The sequence below is a fragment of the Saccopteryx leptura genome, chromosome 1 (genome assembly GCF_036850995.1).
Source record: "Saccopteryx leptura isolate mSacLep1 chromosome 1, mSacLep1_pri_phased_curated, whole genome shotgun sequence".
Taxonomy (NCBI): Eukaryota; Metazoa; Chordata; class Mammalia; order Chiroptera; family Emballonuridae; genus Saccopteryx; species Saccopteryx leptura.
Genome location: NC_089503.1, coordinates 240,853,523 through 240,877,936, shown reverse-complemented (window position 1 = coordinate 240,877,936; position 24,414 = coordinate 240,853,523). Strand labels below are relative to the sequence as shown.

Below are 24,414 nucleotides of genomic sequence, written 5' to 3'. Positions count from 1 at the left end.
AGAACGTGGTTTGGTCCATGTACACCCAGTTTTCCTGTTACCGCTCTTCTGAGAGACAGAGATTCTTTGGGTTTTCTGTAAAGATGTCTGTTTTTCATCAGGAAAGTAACAAAGAGGTAATTAAAGAGAAGTGACATGCCAGAACCAAAGGTAACTTCTAACACAACTAAAGAAGAGCCTCACATCTGGCGTCAACCTTTTCCAACCAACCAACTAATGAATGAACAACAGTTTTCGGGAAGGGAATGTGGCCAAAATAATACACAATTCAGTTTTGTTAACTGCATACTCATTTAAGCTTCTGGCTGTTTTTTTTTGTTTGTTTGTTTGTTTGATGTTTATTTTATTGATTTTAGAGAGAGGAAGGGAGAGAGCAGGGCAGAGATGGGAACATCTGTTCCTGTATGTACCCTGACTGGGATTGAACTGGCAACCTCTGCACTTCAAGACAATGCTCTAACCAACTGAGCTATCTGGCCAGGGCCTGGCTGCTTTTAATTGCATCAAAAACTCCAATCAGAAGATGACAAACACACTATCTTACTAACTTATAAAAAAATTTAATTCTATCTAGATGGCTTTAGAAATACTGATATTTTTATATTGACAGTGTTCCTTACATTGCAAATATGTTAATGCACAGCCGATTTTTATTTATTTATTTTTAATTAAAAAATTTTTTTTTTTACAGAGACAGAGAGAGTCAGAGAGAGGGATAGATAGGGACAGACAGACAGGAACGAAGAGAGATGAGAAGCATCAATCATCAGTTTTTCGTTGCAATACCTTAGTTGTTCATTGATTGCTTTCTCATATGTGCCTTGACCGTGGGCCTTCAGCAGACTGAGTAACCCCTTATTCGAGCCAGCGACTTTGGGTCCAAGCTGGTGAGCTTTGCTCAAACCAGATGAGCCCGCGCTCAAACTGGCGACCTCAGGGTCTCGAACCTGGGTCCTCCACATTCCAGTCTGATGCTCTATCCATTGCGCCACTGCCTGGTCAGGCGCACATCTGATTTTTAGATGAAAAAACAATCTGCTGAAATTAATTCTGCACCTAAATATGTGTCCATCTCGGAAAGCTGGTCATAAAAAGTTTGCTAATTTTAATTTGATCTATTAAAAAATTGCCTTACAATCATGATGAAATATCCAGTAATGGTAAACAGCAACATCACTGCAATTAGAAATATTTTATATTTTTAATTGAAAAGCTTATTAAGAGTGATTTCTTTTAAGCCCTAAGGTGAATTTAAAAGTTAGGAGTATTTAACAGAATTTAATTTTGACAGAGCTCAGTAAGAACAACTGCAATTTTAATATGGAGCAAGGATCAATAAATAAGGGAACGCAAAATCTGACTGGCTGAATTCAGAATTACAGGTCAAACTGAGGTTGTTTTCAGTATCCCTACCACTTCCTCTCACCTCCCTGAGGGCCCTAATCCTATGACACTCTCTGTTCCTGCCTCCCTGCCCCAACTTTTAGTGTCAGTCTGCTCCCAAATGATGGGTCTTTGCCAGGATAATAACTGAAAACCAGGAGACAGGGAGACCTGAGCCTGCTCTGTGGCCGTGCCCTGATCCCACTCATTACTTCAGCCAACCCGAATGCTCTGTATCACATGGGAAGACAGCACTTCAGGTTCCTACTGTATAATTCAGATCCGTAATCAAGATCAGAGGGACAAACACATAGATCAATATAAACAAAAAACCCAGAAAAACGGCATGCAAGTTGGCGAGGTAGACGTAACTAATGTAATCCAATTTTCAATGATTTCAAAACAAGTTTTCTAGCATTTTAAGCATCATTAATTCCAGGTTAAAATTATGTTTCTGACTCAGCTCTCTTGAACATTAAACACTTCCATGCAAAGAAACCAAGATGGCCCAGCTGAGCCGAGTTCTGTGGTGGGAAAGGCGCGCGGAGCACGTCTCACATTTCCACTCCTCTCCCCATCCCACGCTTAGGGAAAGAAGAACATCTTACACATCCTCATATATCTACTTGTACTCTCTGCTTAAGACAAATTAACTCCAACTCCTCCCATTCCAGAGCCTTCTAAATTCAGTAAGATGCCTTAACTCCTGTTCTCTTTTGACAGATACTTTTTACAGTCATAGACCCAGACCAAGGAACATTTGAGAAGAATCATCCATACTAACAACCAAAGTTATTTTTATAAAAGGGTAAGAGCCAAAAACTTTGTGCAGTGTCAATTTATTCATTCTAGAGAAACTACATTTAAAAATACATCCTTAATCCCAAGGTAAAAGCAAAATAGTAGGATAGTAGTGTATCCCACTCATTAGGAAAACTTAATGGATTCATTACCTCTCCCTGGAGCTCTGAAAACTGAAGAGTACAAGAAGACCCCAAAAGAAAAAGAAAAAACAACATGAGTATTTGAGATTTTCCAGAACAATTTCTTCAATAATCTTTCCTTGAGCATTTTGTGCACAAATTGTTATGGAAAAACCAACTGGAGGCTCTCTCAAACTACTACACACAAGAGAACAAAAACTTCTAGCAACTCTACAGGTAGAGAATGAAATTTTTACATTTTAATTTATTTAATTTTTACAGAGGTAATTTGCTCACATGATCCAAAACCCAGTAATATAAAAAGGCACATGTGCAGTGAGAAGTCGCCTGCTCAGTCCCCGACATGTGCCCACTCTCTTGCCGGGCCAATGAGGAATGGTATTAGTATCTCATCTACCCTCATATGGTTTCTTATGTACCTTTAAGAGAATCTATAAACAGCCCCACACACTTCCTTCTTATCCTCACCTTAATTATACAAATGGCATCATACTATGTCCTGCACTATTTAATCACGTAGTATATCCTGGTGATATACTAAGTTTATATACCAAACTTCCATACTAATACCTAGAGGAGTTCCTACTTATTTTTGCAGCTACACAGCACCCTATTTACTTATCTGTGCATGTGTGTGCACAACCTGGTGCAGACTAAAAACAGTTTAACCAGACCAAACCAACGGACATTTAGTTTGTTTCTAACCCTCTGCCATTAAAAACAATGTCACAGTGAACACCCTCGTGTGGTCGTGTCACGTGTATATAAGCACACTGCTGTGTAAAGGGATTTAAAAGGGTTTAGATAATTTGTATGTCAATTAGCTTAAACACTACCCAACTATGATGAACTCTATTGTGGATAGCGTTCGTATTAAACTTTGAATTCAAGGCAATGCTATACTTGAAGATGTTTTTCATTGTTCCATTTAAAAGGCCACTGGGAGAACTCTGTTCCTTGCTGCTAATGGTGGGCGAGGCAGCAGGGGCTCTTTTCTCACTAGTAAAAAATTTTAAGAATATTCATTTTCCCTAAAAATATTTTAAGATGCTCTGCTTTGGATGGTAATACTGAGGGGCCCCTCATCTGAAAATGGGGGAGCCGCTCTGCACTCCCCAGTGACGTGAGCCTGAAATCAGAACTTCGCTGCTTCCTTTTCCTTTCACTCCTAGCATCACTGCTATAATCCTCTCTCCCATGAATTGCCTTATTCATTGAATAGGCCCATCCATAACAATCTCAGAACAATTTTCCTCTATCTGTCCCCTAGAGTAAAGCAAAAGGTCTCTAATTTTGATATGTGAGCTTTCATTTAACCTGTTAATCTTTAAAAACAAGTGAGAAGTCAGGTAACGCCCACAGGACAGGAACAAGATGTTGACTGAAGCCCAGTTACACCTGATACCCTTTCAGGGCTCATGGGTGCCAAGAGTTCAAAGAAAGACAAAGGGACAGTTCCATGGCTGAACTGGGAACAAAGTCAGTAATGGCACACTGGCACCTTTGGCTTTCCTGATGACACTTCCAGTGTTTGTCAGAGGGTGAGGACAGCCATAGTTGGGAAGGGGTGAGAGGCCGAATTTTGTGGAAGACTGCAAACTGGGGAGAAACGGGTATTTAACTTTTGTGAAGTGTGTGACAACGTAAAGTATACATTGCACTAGAGTGGAGACCTCCATGTCCTATTACTGCGACAGCACGATGACACCAGGAAACCTGAGAGGAAGGAACTCAGACTTCCTCGTCTTCGCTAAGTTATCCAGGCATCCCAAGCAACCAAGATGACTCAAAGGGGAAGGTCCTGGTAGAGTAGCAAAAATGTGTAAAGTTATATTTACTCCTTTAAATGACACATCCAGCTAACTTCTTCCCAGTCCTTCACAGAAATTGCCCTGGGAAAGGTCTCTAATAAATTCTTTTTTTATGTATTTATTTATTTATTTTCACAGAGACAGAGAGAGAGTCAGAGAGAGCGACAGACAGGGACAGACACAGGAACAGAGAGATGAGAAGCACCAATCATCAGTTTCTCATTGAGCATTGCGACACCTTAGTTGTTCATTGATTGCCTTCCCACATGCGCCTTGACCGCGGGCCTTCAGCAGACTGAGTAACCACTCGCTTGAGCCAGGGACCTTGGGTCCAAGCTGGTGAGTTTTTTTGCTCAAACCAGATGAGCCCGCACTCAAGCTGGCACCCTCGGGGTCTCAAACCTGGGTCCTCAGCATCCCAGTCCAACGCTCTATCCACTGCGCCACCACCTGGTCAGGCTCTAATAAATTCTTAATTGTCACATCCAAAGTAGTCTTTTAGTCCTCATTTTATGTCTCTAAAGACCCTGGAAGGGGTCCTTCTCCCACCATGTCCCAGCCACTCTCCCTCCCAGGCCTTCTTCCTGTCTGAGGACTCCTTCCAACTGCTCTGGCCAGTGCTGCTCCTGCACTTGCCCTAAGCGTTATCACCATGTCCATGTAGCTTCACTTTTGTGATGCGATCCCTTCCACTACTTCATCTATGCTCTGGCCTCCCGAATCTATCTTCACGCCAGGCTTCCAGATGCTTGAAACGGCCTAGATACCTTAATGTCAAAAATTGAACGAAATCATGTTCTTCCCCAAGCCTGTTTCTCCTGCAGCTCACAGCTACATACTGTCACCCAGAAACTCAGATGTCACCCCAGTCTCCTCCTTTGCTCAACCTCATCCTTCAGGCCCAAAGGGTTCTGCAGATTCTATCTCCTTAATATACTGTCAATCTTCTCCCCGTCCCACCGCTGAATCGTCTCCCTTACCCTATCTCTCCACAGCCAATTAAATTTTTTTTGTACTTTTGCATCGATAACTGCAAACATTTGTGTTATATACATTATTCTAATGTAATTTTACGGATCATAACCAGGAACACAAGTGGGGTTTAAATGAACTGTTAAAAAAAATAAACCTTTTCAATTCAAACTTAAGCATGTTACTGCCCTATTGTTGCAGTGGGTCCCCAACTCCCCGATGTTCCCTGGCACTTCTGTTGGAAGTTCTGCAAGAAGGCCCCTCTTCTCTGGGCTCCGCCCACGATGCGCCCTACTCTCACTGCACACACTGTCATCAGCATGACAAGCTTTCTTGTCCCTCCATGCTCTGTGCATGCTGCTACGTCAACTCCCTCCTGCCTGGGGTGGGGGCTCACTGCCTCTCCAGCGTGACGCTCGCAGGTGGTACACCTCCCTGTGGCCTCTCTCAACCCTGCACAATGCACGTAACAGTGCCTGCTCCTCCTCGGGCTGCTGCTCTACTCAGTCATATTTCTGTCAGTTCCTTTATTCTATTTATTTGATGCAGAAGAAGCACAATGATTTTCTTTCAAGGATATACTATTACTTCCTCCGTTTAAACATAGAAAACTAAAGGGAAATATAAAAGCTGAAGAAATTTTGGCCACTATTTTCCAGAAACTTATAATTGAGGGTTTGGGTTAGACGTAGTCCTCAGCCCCCCCAAAAAAACACAGAAAGTCATTTTTTTCTTGTAAGTATGTTTCTCTTAAAATATTTTATTTATTAAAAAATATATTTTATTATTTACATTTAAAAATATTAATTTTCCAAAAACTCTGCTTTGTTCAGGTAATCGCAAGTTCAGGTAACCTATGCTTATCGAGAGCTAAACAAACCTATCAAGGGGCCAGCATGAAGGAGCACTGAACCTGAGCACACTTTCAGAGACATGGTAGATGGTCAGTAAACTGATGAGCCAAAGAGCAATTTGTCTATAAACACTGATGTAGCTTGTTGCTAAGATCCAGGTTACTAGTAGTTTGCCCGAAGTAACAGAATATATACACATAAATATGTGTGTATGTATGTATGTGTATATATATACACACACACATATACATACATATATATACATGCACATATATATAGGTATATGTATATATATGTATACGTATGTATGTATTTTTTTAGGTAAATTACTAATAACCTAGATATTAAAAATAAATAATTTTAAAATCAATTTTATAGCACTATTCTTTTTTTTTTTTTTTTTTTGCATTTTTCTGAAGCTGGAAATGGGGAGAGACAGTCAGACAGACTCCCGCATGCGCCTGACCAGGATCCACCCGACACGCCCACCAGGGGGCGATGCTCTGCCCATCTGGGGCATCGCTCTGCCACGACCAGAGCCACTCTAGCGCCTGAGGCAGAGGCCACAGAGCCATCCCCAGCACCCGGGCCATCTTTGCTCCAATGGAGCCTCGGCTGCGGGAGGGGAAGAGAGAGACAGAGAGGAAGGAGAGGGGGAGGGGTGGAGAAGCAGATGGGTGCTTCTCCTGTGTGCCCTGGCCGGGAATTGAACCTGGGACCCCTGCACGCCAGGCCGACGCTCTACCACTGAGCCAACCGGCCAGGGCCTATAGCACTATTCTTAAATTGTTATAAGAAAGATGTGTTGTGGACTTATGCACCTGAAACCTGTATAATTTTTTTGACCAATAGCACCCCAATGAATCCAATTAAAAAAAAAAGATTTAAAAAAACAGTACAATAAACAGATGTTATAAGGAAAATTTAAAACATACACTAAACTAGAATGTAGGATAATTAACAATAATAATAGGAGTACTATAATGAATTCCACTGGGCTGTAATAATTATCATTAGATAGCCAATCTTATTTTATCTATACCCCTAGTCCAACCCACACCAAAATTACTCTGAAACAACTGCCTAATATCAGACTATTTTATGTAACTCTGTTCACCTGTAACCTCCAAGGATTAAGATGTCAATACAGAGCACGGTACCCACATTTGAAAGCACCAGCACCTAACCAGGGTCCTCAAAAAATATTAGACACAAAACTGTAATGTAACATCTAATTATGACAATTCAAGAGAATCTTTTAAGTAAATAATAATGATATTATCTATGCTTAAAACTCTGTTAAATTGTGGAAAGCTATATGAACAAGTAAATAAATTCCAGCTAACAAAATTTCTTTTCCCTTATTTTCCTTTCTTTAAACAAATAATACTAACTTTAGGTATAATATTCTTATTTCTCATACATTTTCAATCATTAATCAATATTTTACTATTAAAAATCTGACTTGGAAGTTCCATTTCTGACACTAACAGGAAGAGTATTTTAAACAGAAATATGAACTTAATAACAAATTTGGTTTTTAACCTCTAAAGATTAACAGGAAGGTCTGTTAAATAGTAGTCTAACTATCTGATAAAAATAAATGAACTCAAACACATTCCAATACCCTTCATATGTATAGAACAGCAAGATGAATTTTGGACTGCAAAACTAGTAGTGTGTGCTATCTGAGAGGACGAAAGCGGAGTGGGAAGTAGATCTAAAACTGGCAGAACATACTTACAAACCCTCACCTTGTTGCTGCCCAGACTGTAGGATGGAATGAGATCTTGTCGGCTGCCAGATAACTGAAGAGAAAATAAGGAGGGGGTTTAGTCCTTTACGTGTAAAAGTCCTGGAAACACAAGACTAAAAACCAAATCAACAGATTGTTCAAGTTGGAAAGTAGTAAAAAGGCTGTCAAGACCAAAGTTGCAAATAAGACTAGTGGGCTTTGGTACAATTTTTAAATTGAATTGTTTATCAACAATTTAAAGATGGGAGGTTTGTATGGGATCAGCTATCCAGTTTATACTGAGGCAACAAACAACTGGGCTCAAATAAGAGGTATTTCCTTCGTTTATCCCCTTCCATTTGAAAGACACTGGGTTACTGGTTATCTTATCATATCCTTTTTTTTGGGGGTATTCATAGCAAATATATATAAACAAACTACTTATTTTAAACCATAGGATTCTATAACATAAGAATAATAGGTATATCAGAGGGAGAAGAGAAAGAAAATGGAATGGAGAATATACTCAAACAAATAATAGATGAGAACTTCCCAAGCCTGTGGAAAGAATTAAAGCCTCAAATTCAAGAAGCAAACAGAACACCGAGTTTTCTTAACCACAACAAACCCACTCCAAGGCACATCATAATGAAGATGACACAAACCAATGACAAAGAAAAAATTCTCAAGGCAGCCAGGGAAAAGAAGAATACAACATATAAAGGAAGGCCTATTAGATTATCATCAGATTTCTCAGCAGAAACTCTACAAGCTAGAAGAGAGTGGACCCCAATATTTAAAGCCGTGAAAGAGAGGAACTTTCAGCCAAGAATACTATACCCATCAAAGCTATCCTTCAAGTACGAAGGAGATATAAAAATATTCACAAATACAGAAAAGATGAGAGAATTTATCATCAGAAAGCCCCCACTCCAGGAAATACTAAAGGGGGTTTTCCAACCAGATTCAAAGAACAAAAGAAAACATAACCACAAGTAACAGCTCCACGAAGAAAACAATAAAACCAAACTTAAACTGTGACAACAAAAGAAAAAAAAAAAAAAGGGGAGAAAGGATGAAGATTAACAGTAGCAAAGGACGATGAAGCGCAGAAATACTCATAAAAAAGGGTACTACAATGAATATGGTAGGTACCCTTTTCATTACTTAATGGTAACCACCCTTGAAAAAACCACCACAAAAACACTTGACTTAAAAAAGGTAGCAACAGAGGAAAGAAGTATGGAATACAAACAAACAAAAACAAATGATAGAAAAACAAAAGAGAAGAATCAAACAAGATACAAAACTAACAGAAAGCAATTTATAAAATGGCAATAGGGAACCCACAAGTGTCAATAATTACACTAAATGTAAATGGCTTAAACTTACCAATAAAAAGACACAGAGTAGCAGAATGGATTAAAAAAGAAAATCCAACTATATGCTGCCTACAAGAAACTCATCTAAGCAACAAGGATAAAAACAACTTCAAAGTGAAAGGCTGGAAAACAATACTCCAAGCAAACAACACCCCAAAAAAAGCAGGTGTAGCAATACTTATATCTAATAATGCTGACTACAAGACAGAAAAAGTACTCAGAGACAAAAACGGTCATTTCATAATGATTAAGGGGACACTGAATCAAGAAGACATAACAATCCTTAATATATATGCACCAAACCAAGGAGCACCAAAATATGTAAGACAGCTACTTATTGACCTTAAAACAAAAACTGACAAAAATACAATCATACTTGGAGACCTCAATACACCGCTGACAGCTCTAGATCGGTCATCCAAACAGAGAATCAATAAAGATATAGTGGCCTTAAACGAAATACTAGAACACCTGGATATGATAGACATCTACAGGACACTTCATCCCAAAGCGACAGAGTATACATTTTTCTCTAGTGTACATGGAACATTCTCAAGAATTGACCATATGTTGGGCCACAAAGACAATATCAGCAAATTTAAAAAAATTGAAATTGTGCCAAGCATATTCTCTGATCATAAAGCCTTGAAACTAGAATTCAACTGTAAAAAAGAGGGGGAAAACCCCACAAAATTGTGGAAATTAAACAACATACTTTTAAAAAATGAATGGGTCAAAGAAGAAATAAGCGCAGAGATCAAAAGATATATACAAACAAATGAAAATGAAAATACGACATATCAGAATCTCTGGGATACAGCAAAAGCAGTAATAAGAGGAAAGTTCACATCACTTCAGGCCTATATGAACAAACAAGAGAGAGCCGAAGTAAACCACTTAACTTCACACCTTAAGGAACTAGAAAAAGAAGAACAAAGACAACCCAAAACCAGCCGAAGAAAGGAGATAATAAAAATCAGAGCAGAAATAAACGAAATAGAGAACAGAAAAACTATAGAAAAAATCAATAAAACAAGGAGCTGGTTCTTTGAAAAGATCAACAAAATCGACAAACCCTTGGCAAGACTCACCAAGGAAAAAAGACACAGGACTCAAATAAATAAAATCCAAAATGAAAGAGGAGAGATCACCACAGACATCATAGATATACAAAGAATTATTGTAGAATACTATGAAAAACTATATGCCTCCAAATACAACAATCTAGAAGAAATGGATAAATTCCTAGCACAATACAACCTTCCTAAACTGAGTCATGAAGAAGCAGAAAGCCTAAACAGACCAATCAGCAGGGAGGAAATAGAAAAAACTATTAAAAACCTCCCCAAAAATAAAAGTCCAGGTCCAGATGGTTATACTAGTGAATTCTATCAAACATTCAAAGAAGACTTGGTTCCTATTCTACTCAAAGTCTTCCAAAAAATTGAAGAAGAAGCAATACTTCCAAACACATTTTATGAGGCCAACATAACCCTCATACCAAAACCTGGCAAGGATGGCACAAAAAAAGAAAACTACAGACCAATATCTCTAATGAATACAGATGCTAAAATACTAAACAAAATACTGGCAAATCGAATACAACAACATATTAAAAAAATAATACATCATGATCAAGTGGGATTCATCCCAGAATCTCAAGGATGGTTCAACATACGTAAAACAGTTAACGTAATACATCATATCAACAAAACAAAGAACAAAAACCACATGATCTTATCAATAGATGCAGAAAAGGCTTTCGATAAAATACAACACAATTTTATGTTTAAGACTCTCAACAAAATGGGTATAGAAGGAAAATATCTCAACATAATAAAGGCCATATATGATAAACCATCAGCCAACATCATATTAAATGGCATAAAACTGAGGACTTTCCACCTTAAATCAGGAACACGACAGGGGTGTCCACTCTCTCCACTCTTATTTAACGTGGTGCTAGAAGTGCTGGCCAGAGCAATCAGACAAGACAAAGAAATAAAAGGCATCCATATCGGAAAAGAAGAAGTAAAGGTATCACTTTTTGCTGATGATATGATCCTATACATCGAAAACCCAAAGGACTCCACAAAAAGATTACTAGAAACAATAAACCAATACAGTAAGGTCACAGGATACAAAATTAACATACAGAAGTCCATAGCCTTTCTATATGCCAACAATGAAATATTAGAAAACGAACTCAAAAAAATAATCCCCTTCACGTTTGCAACAAAAAAAATAAAATACCTAGGAATAAACATAACAAAGAATGTAAAGGACCTATATAAAGAAAACTACAAGGCATTGCTAAGAGAAATAGAAAAAGACACAATGAGATGGAAAAATATTCCTTGTTCTTGGATAGGAAGAATAAATATAATTAAAATGGCCATATTACCCAAAGTAATATATAAATTTAATGCAATTCCCATCAAAATTCCTATGACATTTTTTAAAGAAATGGAACAAAAAATCATCAGAATTATATGGAACTATAAAAAACCCCGAATAGCCAAAGCAATCCTAAGGAAAAAGAATGAAGCTGGGGGCATTACAATACCTGACTTTAAACTATATTATAGGGCCATAATAATCAAAACTGCATGGTATTGGCAGAAAAATAGACACTCAGACCAATGGAACAGAATAGAAAGCCCAGAAATAAAACCACATATATATGGTCAAATAATCTTTGATAAAGGGGCCAACAACACAAAATGGAGAAAAGAAAGCCTCTTCAACAAATGGTGTTGGGAAAACTGGAAAGCCACATGCAAAAGAATGAAACTCGACTACAGCCTGTCCCCGTGTACTAAAATTAATTCAAAATGGATCAAAGACCTAAATATAAGATCTGAAACAATAAAGTAAATAGAAGAAGACATAGGTACTAAACTCATGGATCTGGGTTTTAAAGAACATTTTATGAACTTGACTCCAATGGCAAGAGAAGTGAAGGCAAAGATAAATGAATGGGACTACATCAGAATTAAAAGTTTTTGCTCAGCAAGAGAAACTGATATCAAAATAAACAGACAGCCAACTAAATGGGAACTGATATTTTCAAACGACAGCTCAGATAAGGGCCTAATATCCAAAATTTACAAAGAACTCATAAAACTCAACAACAAACAAACAAACAATCCAATAAAAAAATGGGAAGAGGACATGAACAGACACTTCTCCCAGGAAGAAATACAAATGGCCAACAGATATATGAAAAGATGCTCAGCTTCATTAGTTATTAGAGAAATGCAAATCAAAACTACAATGAGATACCACCTCACCCCTGTTAGATTAGCTATTATCAACAAGTCGGGTAATAACAAATGTTGGAGAGGATGTGGAGAAAAAGGAACCCTCATACACTGTTGGTGGGAATGTAAAGTAGTACAACCACTATGGAGGAAAGTATGGTGGTTCCTCAAAAAACTGCAAATAGAATTACCTTATGACCCAGCAATCCCTCTACTGGGTATATACCCCAAAACCTCAGAATCATTGATACGTAAAGACACATGTAGCCCCATGTTCATAGCAGCATTGTTCACAGTGGCCAAGACATGGAAACAACCAAAAAGCCCTTCAATAGAGGATTGGACAAAGAAGATGTGGCACATATACACTATGGAATACTACTCAGCCATAAGAAATGATGACATCAGATCATTTATAGCAAAATGGTGGGATCTTGATAACATTATAAGGAGTGAAATAAGTAAATCAGAAAAAAACAAGAACTACATGATTCCATACATTGGTGGAACATAAAAACGAGACTAAGAGACATGGACAAGAGTGTGGTGGTTACCAGGGGTGGGGGGAGGGAGGACGCAGGAGGGAGGGAGGGAGAGATTTAGGGGGAGGGGGAGGGGCACAGAGAAAACTAGATAGAGGGTGACGGAGGACAATCTGACTCTGGGCGAGGGGTATGCAACATAATTTAATGACAAGATAACCTAGACATGTTTTTCTTTGAATATATGTACCCTGAATTATTAATGTCATCCCATTAACATTAATAAAAATTTATTTAAAAAAAAAAATAAATAAAATAAAATAAATAAACCATAGGATTCTAAATACCAAATCTCTGCATATATCAGTACACTGTAATATACCATTTTCTGAAGCAATGAGAAGATATTAATGTTGAATTAAAGTGGGATTACTTAGTCTCTGAGAATGTCCCCAATCTTTTAGTGTGAGAGCGTTAGAGATGTCAGTCACTCTGGGGCCACCTATCACCACTGTCTCTCAAATGCTAAAGCTAAGGGCCAGCTGCTCTTTAGCACAATGTTAACACTGTGCTTTTTCTTGGTGCAAAGTTCAGACAAAGATATGTTTATCACATTGATATCTTTATCGAAGTATGAAACGGAGAGATAAATCACAAGGCCACAAGCATACTGTTTTGTGAAGAATTATTTACATGCTTAATATGCATATAAATTATACATTTTGTCTTAAAATGCAAGAACTTAAGATACTGTTATAAAACAAACCTAACTTATTTTGCTCATTTATACTACCCTGGTTGGCTTGTAAGCAATTAAGTTTGTAAACCTAGCCCAGACTCCTCCATTTAAAAATAATTAAGTTAAACCCAGAAAATTCAAATGGCTTGCCCTAGGCATCTGGCTGGTTTTGTTTTAGTTCAGCACTCACTCACTGAACACACAATCACTGTGCTAGGCTCTGGACGTATAAACAAGAAACACGAGAGAGGTACGGAAATGGGTACTTGCTCCTAACAATAGTAAGGACAGGGACAGAGGTATGCACAGATGCTGCAGGAAAGAGAACAGGCACTCAATCAGTTCAGACAAGGAAATGATAACCGAGATGAGATTTAAAGGATGGTGAAGAGCTATCAAGGAGATGTGAGAGGAGCAGGAGATCGCAAGCAGGGCAGAGGGGGGACTCCGTGTACTCACTCTGTTCACATTGGGAGAGCTAATGCTCCGCCGACTCAGCTTCCCTTTTCCTGTCAATTGCTCCCTCACTGCAACTTCCTGCCGGTCAGAAAACAGATGAAAACCATATTAGAGACATACCTCCAAAGCAATACTATCAAAAGCAAGCTAGGGGCTACCACCTGGACATATACATTCCAGTTCTGTAAATAATGGCTCTAACTTTATGTGACAAATGACCCAATTACAATCACCATGGAATACTCAGTTACACAGCTGACAGGCTACCTAGATCATTCTCTTCTCCATCTCCTGATGGCCCCCTGAAGCTGAGAAGTCAGTCCCAGGAGAAAGATTGGGAAAATTAGATCATTCACTTTAATTTTTCATTAGTATGTTTGGTTTTTAAAAAAGGTCTCAATACTGCCAGGTGAAATGAGATTTAGGGTTTCTCCGCAGACAGGGCTGACTGCTGGCATTTCTAGTGTTCCTTCCCGACACCACACTAAGGCTGCAGCAAGCATGTCCAGGGCCCACTGTGCCTCATTACTGCAATTTCTGCAGCAACATTATCGCCCAGTATGAAGACATTTTAAAGATAATTCTTTAGCCAGCAAGAGTTAAATATTATTTCCCATTACCTTAAGACAACTAGCTACCATTTAGTGTCCTGGAAAAGCAACTTTCCAAATGTAGCTTTGTATCTTCAAAGATTAACCCGGCAAGGTTCAGCTAAATTAATATGCTCCACTTAAGCAGATGCTTCAAAAGTTTACGTGTAACGATACAATGAATTGTGGAAAGTCAGACGCAGCATCAGGCTGGCTGGCACATGGCCACCAGCTCTGGGGCTGACCTGGCGAAGACGATCTAAGGTGAGAAGGTTCTCCACAGCCAGCACACTTCTCAGGTATTTTTCAATGTAAGCCTCTGAGTCAGCAGAAGCCGTGTTTTCAACATTAGCTGCCATTCTTGCTAATGTTTCTCGTTCCTCAGCTCCCTGGGCATCCTGGAGAACAGAAAGTTTTATAATAAAAGTGAGTACTTTGCAGAAGAAAACATTATAAAAGGTTCTTGATTTATACACATAGACATACACATACACACGCAGAGTACTGAACTAACAAATGGAATGTGTTCCAAAGTTTCATTTTAGTCAGTTCTGGAACCCCAAATGCCATTTCCCACAGAAATCTTGGTATAAATGGCAGTCAGGTTGCCTTGAAAAGCTAGTTAAACACAGTAGCTGAAACAGCACATTTGCAACAAAATCGTTCTCTGTGTCACTTCCATTGCAAACAAAATCATTACTGGTTAGAGAAAGGATTTGGTGGGCTAGCTGGAACCAGCACCACCACATTCTGGGAGCACAGAATGAGGAGCAAGAGAGAAGAATGAGGAGCTGGGGTGACAGCTAGATAAGGGTGGGATCCCAACAAGCCCCGTAGGAGGCAGACATGGTATGGAGAATAGCGGCAGAAAGAAGGGCTGGATATCAGCTCTCTCACTGGGCAGCCCACCACACGCTATGTACTCTAGATGCACCAGCCTCTACCACTGGCCTCGATCCTCAGCTCCAGAGTGGAGAGCCAGTCAAGAAAGAAGTATCTAGGCAAATTCTCACTGTGCTTTCTGGCAGAGCCCAGCCCTGCTGCTCTGACAGGGGCGGGCCATGCATACAAATGAGATAATCACAGTCAGGGAGGCATTGTATTAATGCACTTTTTTTTTTTTTTTCTGAAGCTGGAAATGGGGAGAGACAGTCAGATAGACTTCCGCATGCGCCCGACCGGGATCCACCTGGCACGCCCACCAGGGGCGTCGCTCTGCCCACCAGGGGGCAATGCTCTGCCCCTCCGAGGCGTCGCTCTGCCGTGACCAGAGCCACTCTAGTGCCTGGGGCAGAGGCCAAGGAGCCACCCCCAGCGCCCGGGCCATCTTTGCTCCAATGGAGCCTTGGCTGCGGGAGGGGAAGAGAGAGACAGAGAGGAAGGGGGGGGGGGTGGAGAAGCAAATGGGCGCTTCTCCTATGTGCCCTGGCCGGGAATCGAACCCGGGTCCCCCGCACGCCAGGCCGACGCTCTACCACTGAGCCAACCGGCCAGGGCCTGCACTTAATTATTTCAAGCAAACTTAGTTCATAACAAATTATTCTGCTCAGGGAAAATCAGATACCTTATTTACTTGTAAATGTGTTATAATGTCAAAAACTACAAAGTATATATCTGCATGCTGTTGTACTGCATCTTAAGATGCTACCAACTTTAAGGGGAAAAAAACCCATCATTTTCTATACCTCTTAAGGAATAGAAAAAGAATTCTGCCAATTAATTTTAAAATGTCATCAACTATAAGACACATTCTAACTTCAAAAATATTTTTTAATTTAAATAAGCATTAGAACAGATCAAATAAGGAAGAATTTGGAAGATGGAAAACTTTTGATTCCTATAGTAATGTATCCAAGCCCTTTAATAACCCTGAAAAGAAGAAACCACCTTCATTTTATAGATGAGGAAAGAGGAAGGCCACATGATGAACAGACGAGGCCAGACTAGAACTTCAGTCTCCCGACTCCTGACAGAGCATGGGTTCTTTTTACCACTCAACACAGAATACTTTTTGGGGTTTGAAGGGAACAGGCATTGTCCTGATTTTCTAAAGGGGAAACCTAAGTTTTAAGAAACACGTATATCTCCATATTACCCACACACCTATCAAGAGATAATACAAGGCCCTGGCCGGTTGGCTCAGCGGTAGAGCGTGGGCCTGGCGTGCGGGGGACCCGGGTTCGATTCCCCGCCAGGGCACACAGGAGAAGCGCCCATTTGCTTCTCCACCCCCACCCCCTCCTTCCTCTCTGTCTCTCTCTTCCCCTCCCGCAGCCAAGGCTCCATTGGAGCAAAGATGGCCAGGGCGCTGGGGATGGCTCCTTGGCCTCTGCCCCAGGCGCTAGAGTGGCTCTGGTCGCAGCAGAAAGACGCCCCGGAGGGGCAGAGCATCGCCCCCTGGTGGGCAGAGCGACGCCCCTGGTGGGCGTGCCGGGTGGATCCCGGTCGGGCGCATGCGGGAGTCTGTCTGTCTCTCCCCATTTGCAGCTTCAGGAAAAAAAAAAAAAAAAGAGATAATACATTCCCATTATCTCAGGAAGTTCACTGATAGGCTTCAGTCAATCCCTAGCTTTCCTCAAGGCAACACAATTTCACTGACCATAGATGTTAAGAGTTTCACCTGTTTTAGAATTTCAAATAAATAAAATCATACTCTTTTGTGTCTAGCTTCTTTCACTCAACATAATTTTGAGATTCATTCATAGAGTTCATTTCTCTGTATGGCTGAGTAAGCTTCCACAGTATGGCGATACCACAATTTATTTATCCATTCATCTGCTGATGGATGTTTGAGTTGTTCCCAGTTTCAGGTTATTTTGAATTAAGCTGCTATAAATATTTCTGTGCAAGTCTATTTGTGTGTGTGTGACAGAGACAAAGAGACAGAGAGGAACATACAAGGACAGACAGAAAGGGAGAAAGATGAGAAGCATCAAATCTTCACTGCAGCACTTTAGTTGTTCATTGAATGCTTTCTCATATGTGCTTTGACTGGAGGGCTACAGCAGAGCCAGTGGCCTCTTGCTCAAGCCAGTGACCTTGGGCTTCAAGTCAGTGATGATGGGGTCATGTCTATGATCCCACGTTCAAGCCAGTGACCCTGTACTCTAGCTAGTGAGCCCGCTCAAGCCAAATGAGCCTGTACTTAAGCTAGTGAACTCAGGGTTTCGAACCTGGGACCTCTGCATCTCAGTCTGATGCTCTAACCAGGAACCTTTTTGGCTGAGAGAGCCATGAACACCACATATTTTAAAATGTAATTCTGTGAGAGCCATACAACAACCCGTGTACGTTATGCATTATCCAATAAAATTTGGTGTTGTCCTGGAGGACAGCTGTGATTGATTGGCTCCAGCCACCCACAACCATGAACATGAGCGGTAGGAAATGAATGGATTGTAATACATGAGAATGTTTTATATTTTTAACGTTAGTATTTTTTTTATTAAAGATTTGTCTGCGAGCCAGATGCAGCCATCAAAAGAGTCACATCTGGCTCGTGAGCCATAGGTTCCCAAACCCCTGCTTTAACCACTCACCACCACCTGGTCAGGCTTCCTGTGAGAGTCTTTATGGACATATGCTCTTATTTCTCTTGCGTCAAGACTTAGAAGTGGAATTACTGGGTCATGGAGTGGGTATATATTTTCTAAAGTGGTTGTATCATTTATACCCCCACTAGCAATGAAAGCATTCTTGTTGCTTTGAAAAAAAAATGTGACGATGTTTCTTGTTTCCCTCTGGCCTATGACCACTTCCTGCCACCCAGCCCTCACAGCTTCTGTGATATGGACACAAAAGGACCTTGCAGGGCTTTTTCATGATGAAACCTACCAGCTCCTTAAGGGATCTTTGTTTTGTTCTGTTTTAAATAAACTAAGTGTAGTTCTTACACTGTAAGCTTTAAGTCTCACTTTTCCTTTGTCTTTACCATCAGGACTTGGTAATGTGACAATGACACCTGCCCACTGAGAGTTGTAGCTCATTGTTCACAGGTAGCCCGATCACATGAGGCTATGTGTTCATCTTCCCCCCACAGTCTTCCCTTTGAGAATCATATGACCTGAAGAATAAAAGCACTTTTAAAGAGGATAAGAAAACTACAAGTGGGAGGAGTGGGGACAGAAAAATGAAAAGGGAAACGTGAAGATGGCTCACTATAGCGGTCACTATAGTTGTTTCCCAACTGCATTCAAAGCATTCACAGGGCTAAGATCTGAAACAACTAGAAGAACATATAAAGCATTCAGATATAGAGAATAAACAGTAAGTCTCTAGTTAAACACATAAGTATACAAAGAGTTATCTATTATAGACCCAAAGTTTTGCAGGTAGTCTAACTCTGAAAACAGACTTAACATTTGTTCAGCAGGCTCCCAAATTAAATAGTTTAACAGTTAATATTTACTATATTAGTCTAACAATTTGAAGATCCAGGAAAAAACAAGTTACTATTTGACATTATTTGAGAGGAAAAGAGTTTTGCAAAATAAGAAATCTAGATCAAAGCCCAAATATTAGGGAATCTTTTCACTCTTCCCAAAACTGAACCCTGTATTAAAATACGTATTGTCCATCTATTGTTCAAATACTCAACAAAATCTAAAATCTATGAACAAATACTGAACCCACCAATAGAGAGAATGAAGCTGCTGTGAATGGCGTGGTTAGGAGGGTGTCACCCCCAGGGCTCGCATTCTGCCTCACTCCCGAGAAAGTGATCTGCACCCCAATACTCACTCTCACTTTTGGACAGTGAGTGTGGCAGAGGGACTGCTCTTCTTTCTTTTTGTCACAGAGCCTTTCTTTAGGCTCTTCATTTCTCCTATCCTGTTAGGAAGGCCTCCAATACCAGCAGCGTCAGGCCCAGGTAGATAAACCTAACTCGGGGATTAAATATTAGGAAGCGTGTATAGCTGGCATCCTCCAATAAGCTTCTGTCGGGGATATTTTAAGCACCATTTGTTTAATTTATGTGACTATCTCACTTAGTTCATAAAGAGTAATAATAATAATAAAACAATAATCATAACTATAATAATAATAGCAATTACAATTTGTACACATTGTCTCATTTAATCCTTAAAGCAACCCTGTTTGGAAGGTATTACTAACCTCATCTGATAAATGAAAGAAATTAGGATCAGCGTAACCTACCCAAGTTTACTTCACTTCACTAATAGGTGAAAGACACAAGATTTCTGTTTGACTCCAAAATGAAACCCTAAATCTCCATGTTATGCTATGTTGCCTCCCTTTGAGGCTTATGTCTTTTTAAAAATTTCTCATTAAAGTATAGTTGACATACAGTACTATATTAGTTTCAGGTGTTCAACATAGTGATTTGATGTTTATATAACTTACAATGTAATCACTACAATAAGTCTAGTAACCTTCTGTCACTATACAAAGTTATTATGACATTACGATTTTCTCTATGCTGTTCATTTACATCCTTGTGACTTTATTTTATAACTGGAAGTCTGTGCCTCTTATTCCTTTTTACCTCTTATGAGTGAAAAGGTGTTGATTTGATTTTCAAAACAATTTCCTTCTTGAACAAAATACTAAAACCAGAACCTGTAAAAGCCACACATACATTTTACTGAGTCACGTTAAGATTAGGAAGTTCCATCAAAAATCTAGAGCATTCCCTACATATACACTTCCATCTAGTACATGCTCTTGGGCAGGTGATTTTTGCGGGAGTTAGCTTTTTACATATTCATTTTTAGTAAATTTAAATTTTATCTGATCCTTCACCTCTGGAATATTGGAGACAATTTCAAAAGTCACTCCACAGCCAGGAATAGAACTTCGATGAGACATCTTTTTTAGGAGACTCTGGGCAAAACCCTGGAAAAACAAAATAGAAAATATGGTTTTCCACCTCAAAAACTGAGTTCACATTAATAGAGAAACTGCATAAAAGATATTGCATTCATTCCAATCACAAAGAAACAAAGTGTATTTGCAATATATGCAAGCTGAAATCCAAAATCCAAATCATTAAATACAGGTTTTATTTCATTTTTATTTATTTATTTATTTTTTAGAGAGGAGAGGGAGAGACAGAGAGAGAGAGAGAGAGAGGAGAGACAGAGAGAGAGAAGGGAGGAGGAGCTGGAAGCATCAACTCCCATATGTGCCTTGACCAGGCAAGCCCAGGGTTTCAAACTGGCGACCTCAGCATTTCCAGGTCGACACTTTATCCACTGCGCCACCACAGGTCAGGCTAAATACAGGTTTTAAAAACAACTTCACCTTAGTGCACAATACCAATTTTAGGTGCCTAGGCATCTACATGTGTGCAATGGGTGACAGCTCCTAGACCCAACATATGGACCTGACCCCAACCTCTGAAAACTGATACTGGGCATCTGGTCCAACTTTGCTTAAAGGCTACAGAAATAAGGCCACTGGCTTCTATACAATAAAATGACCTTCTAACTAAGATGTAAGCAAGGACTGGTGACTCCTACACTTTTTTTTTTTTTTTTTTAGCACGATGGACATCTTGTACCATGAATATTGACAAGTTCAGGCATTAAATTCTTGACTGAAGCAGGACCGTTATGAAGAATGATTTAAGAGTGCATGGTCATTGTTTATGCTGACTGCGCTCTTTGCACAGTCAAGAATTGAACTGTTGAATTAATGCATAGATGAGTCATTTGAAGCGCTGCTAAGACTGAATATCCTGTATAGGTTGAAGAGAGCAGGGATGAGGGCAGAATACAATTGGTGAATAAAGATAAGAATAAGAGAGAATATTAAACCAACACTGAACCTTTTCCCTCATGCAAAAGGGAAGCAGGAAATTGTGAAAACACCAAAGAAAATAGAAAAATCAGGCTGCTTGGTCTTAGAAATACATATTTTCACAAACCTACTAAATAATATTTTCACAAACTTACTGAATAATTTCTTTCCTAGTTAGTAATCTTCAGTTAATTTTTAAAAATATTTTAGCCTCTTAGAATGCAAAGAAGGGTCGGGCCCGGTTAGTACTTGGCTGGGAGAATGCGAGGCCACTTATTTCAGCCCCTCCCTCTGATGGGAGCCTTGCAGTGCTGAGCCGCTGCTGGTCACACTGCTCAGAGTGCAGCTGCAGCTTTCTGCTAACAGGTCGGGAGGGAGAGGGTTATCTTCCTTTCTTGTTTTCTACTTCTATGGAATTACTGCAGCTGACTTGCATGTATCAGGGTCCTCAGGAAGTCCCTGTTCTTGCTATAAAGAAGTCATTTTTAGATGAAATATCTGAAATTGGGAGGCAAACTGCCATGCCCTAAAATACTATCATTTCATTCAGTATAGAGATACTATCAAATCATTTCAACTGGGGGGAATGCAAAACCTTGTTCTGACAACAACAAAAACAAAACAAAAAAACTTGGTGACACCACAATGCACACTTTCTGTTAAAAATTCTAAGGGGCTGGTACTGGGTCAATCTCAGCTGTACCAGGGCAGTCTCAGCGCCCGGCAACCAGAATCCCTAGTTCTAAAATGGCAGATGTCACTTCAAAACCCTCCCCAGATACAGCGTGTCCTTTTCAGTCCCTTAAAGCCTTCAGAGGAAAGGGAGCCCGAGAGAAGAGGGAACGGCGGACTCGCTGCTATATCCACGGCTCACTCGACGACCTGGGCTTTATCGGTGTTGGACTGCCCAGCTAAAGAGCCACAATTCTTCCAGCATTATCGCCACTCTTCATTTCAAAGATTGGTATCAGTGTGACATTTAGAACTAAAGATTAATTTTTAGGGGTGAAGATTACATCTAGGACTCTGTCAACTGTGACTATGCTCTTTGAAATGAAAAGATCTGTTTTCATCTGTCCTGGTTTTAGTTAGTGTACTGAGAAGGCCTCCAAAGAGTGAGCACAGGCAGGTAGAAGAATCCCTAGAATCAACCGCCCAAATCCTATACTTGCAACACCAATAACAGAAATAGTTTATATCCACCTAGAAATGTTCTACCAAACCCCTTCACAGGGCACAGGGTAATCTAGGTGCAACTATGCTGACAGCAGAGCCTGGCCTCTTCAGCACACCCTACCACATCATGGTGCTCCTCGAAGTCCCCACGCCTGCCACGTCCTCTCCATCCTCACTACCTGGGCACACGGGTTTCCTCCTCTCCACAGAACAGAGGGCAACTCCCTCCTCGTCTGTGAGAAAGCAGCTCCCACACTACCCTGCTCTCTGAAGACCTTCCAGCCTCCTCAGTCTCTACTCCCCCTGCTCGCATCTGCAAACTTCCAGCACATGCCGAGCACCAGCGTTGGGACACTGGCCCTTTAAGGACAGAGACTATTTCTTATCCATCTTTTACTGCAAGCTTGACAGAGTACACTTTCCAAATTTATGAATCAGAGAATTAGTAGCGATGACTGAGAGGAAAGAAAAGTATGGAAAGCACAGGGTAAGAAGCACAAACAGAGGCTAACTGCAGTGAATCTTTGATCCAGATGAAATGTCAAAATCAAACAGCAAACTTCACCTTGACAGGGTTCTGTGGCACCAAAAAAAAAATGGCTGTAATTTATAAATATGCAGTAAGAAAGATTCAGTGTAACAGTTTAATACTGTCTAGGAGGAAGTAAGGATGGCATATCTGGAACCGAAGCAAGCACAGCTACAGGACAGGAACAGTCCCCTTGAAAACGGAGCCTGATGGAACAGGAGGGCAGAGCGGTCATTCCATGGTGCTGCCCTCACATCGGACCCGTGCTTAAAGTCATTTCTTCAAGTAGGATTCATGACTCACCTGCCGGCCGTGAACACTGACACAGATGCGTTTGCGTAAAACCAGCTGCATGTCAGCCGGATGGCTGAGCTGGACCGTCACCCGCACGATCAGGAACACCCGCTCGTCCACAGGGGTGCCCTTACTGAGCTGAGGACAACTGTGCACTGCAGAGTCCCAAGAGGCTTCAGCTCTCACCTGCAGGCAAGACAGAAAGAACATACTTTCCATCTCCCCCTAAAAACAAAAACCCCCACAAAGAAACGTCTTAGCTTGGGCTGCAGTGGGACATGCTGGTCACAAGGATTCTATTCCACTCAGACACCTGCCCCGAGACCCTGCAGAGTATGAGGACGTGGCCTCAAGCACCCTAGCGGAAGTACAGATCAAAATGTGCTTGGCTGGCTGGCTTTGAAATTTTAATTTTGATAAATGCTCAAATATAAAAAAATTTTTGCAAAATCAGTACAATGAACTGCTATGTATCTTTTGTCTATATTCATCAATTGTTAACATTTGTCTTATTTCCTTTCCCTCTTTCTCACAATATACACAAAGTATTATTATTATTATTATTATTATTATTATTATTTTGGCTGAATTGCTTTAGAGTGAGTTACAGATATATAATTTTACTTCCCTAAATACTTCAGCAATGATCATCTAAGAGCAAGGGAATCCTCTAACTTAACCATAGGACAATTACCATACTCGGAAATTTAATATCAATATAATCCTATCATATAACAGAGTCCATAGTCAAAATTTTCAATTGTCCCAATCCAGGATCACAAACTACATTTAGTAGACCTTGTCCCATTACTCTAATCTGAAGTGGTTCCTCAGCCTTTCTCACTTGTGACCTGACTTACTAAAGAAGGGTGCAGGCCCTTGTTACACTGGGTTTATCTGATGGTTTCCCGACTACTCACCTCAGAGTTGCAGTGTCAGGATGACGTGTCTTTCAAAGCATCATTTATCAGCTTTCCTTCCTTAAACTATTTTATAATTTTTCTGATATCAAAATTTTAAAATGATCTCCGATTATATA

General features: G+C 40.1%; 1 protein-coding gene across 1 annotated transcript in view; it reads right to left on the bottom strand.

Moving 5' to 3' along the window:
- Window positions 1-24,414, bottom strand: part of KIF13B (kinesin family member 13B) — a 235,453-nt gene that overhangs the window by 45,524 nt on the left and 165,515 nt on the right. Inside the window, exons 31-35 of the mRNA XM_066388256.1 lie at window positions 23,385-23,561; window positions 20,378-20,470; window positions 14,860-15,012; window positions 14,025-14,102; window positions 7,719-7,772 (exon numbers count right to left, since the gene is read on the bottom strand). Coding sequence (XP_066244353.1) covers window positions 7,719-7,772; window positions 14,025-14,102; window positions 14,860-15,012; window positions 20,378-20,470; window positions 23,385-23,561 — 555 coding nt within the window. The remainder of the gene's footprint in view (window positions 1-7,718; window positions 7,773-14,024; window positions 14,103-14,859; window positions 15,013-20,377; window positions 20,471-23,384; window positions 23,562-24,414) is intronic.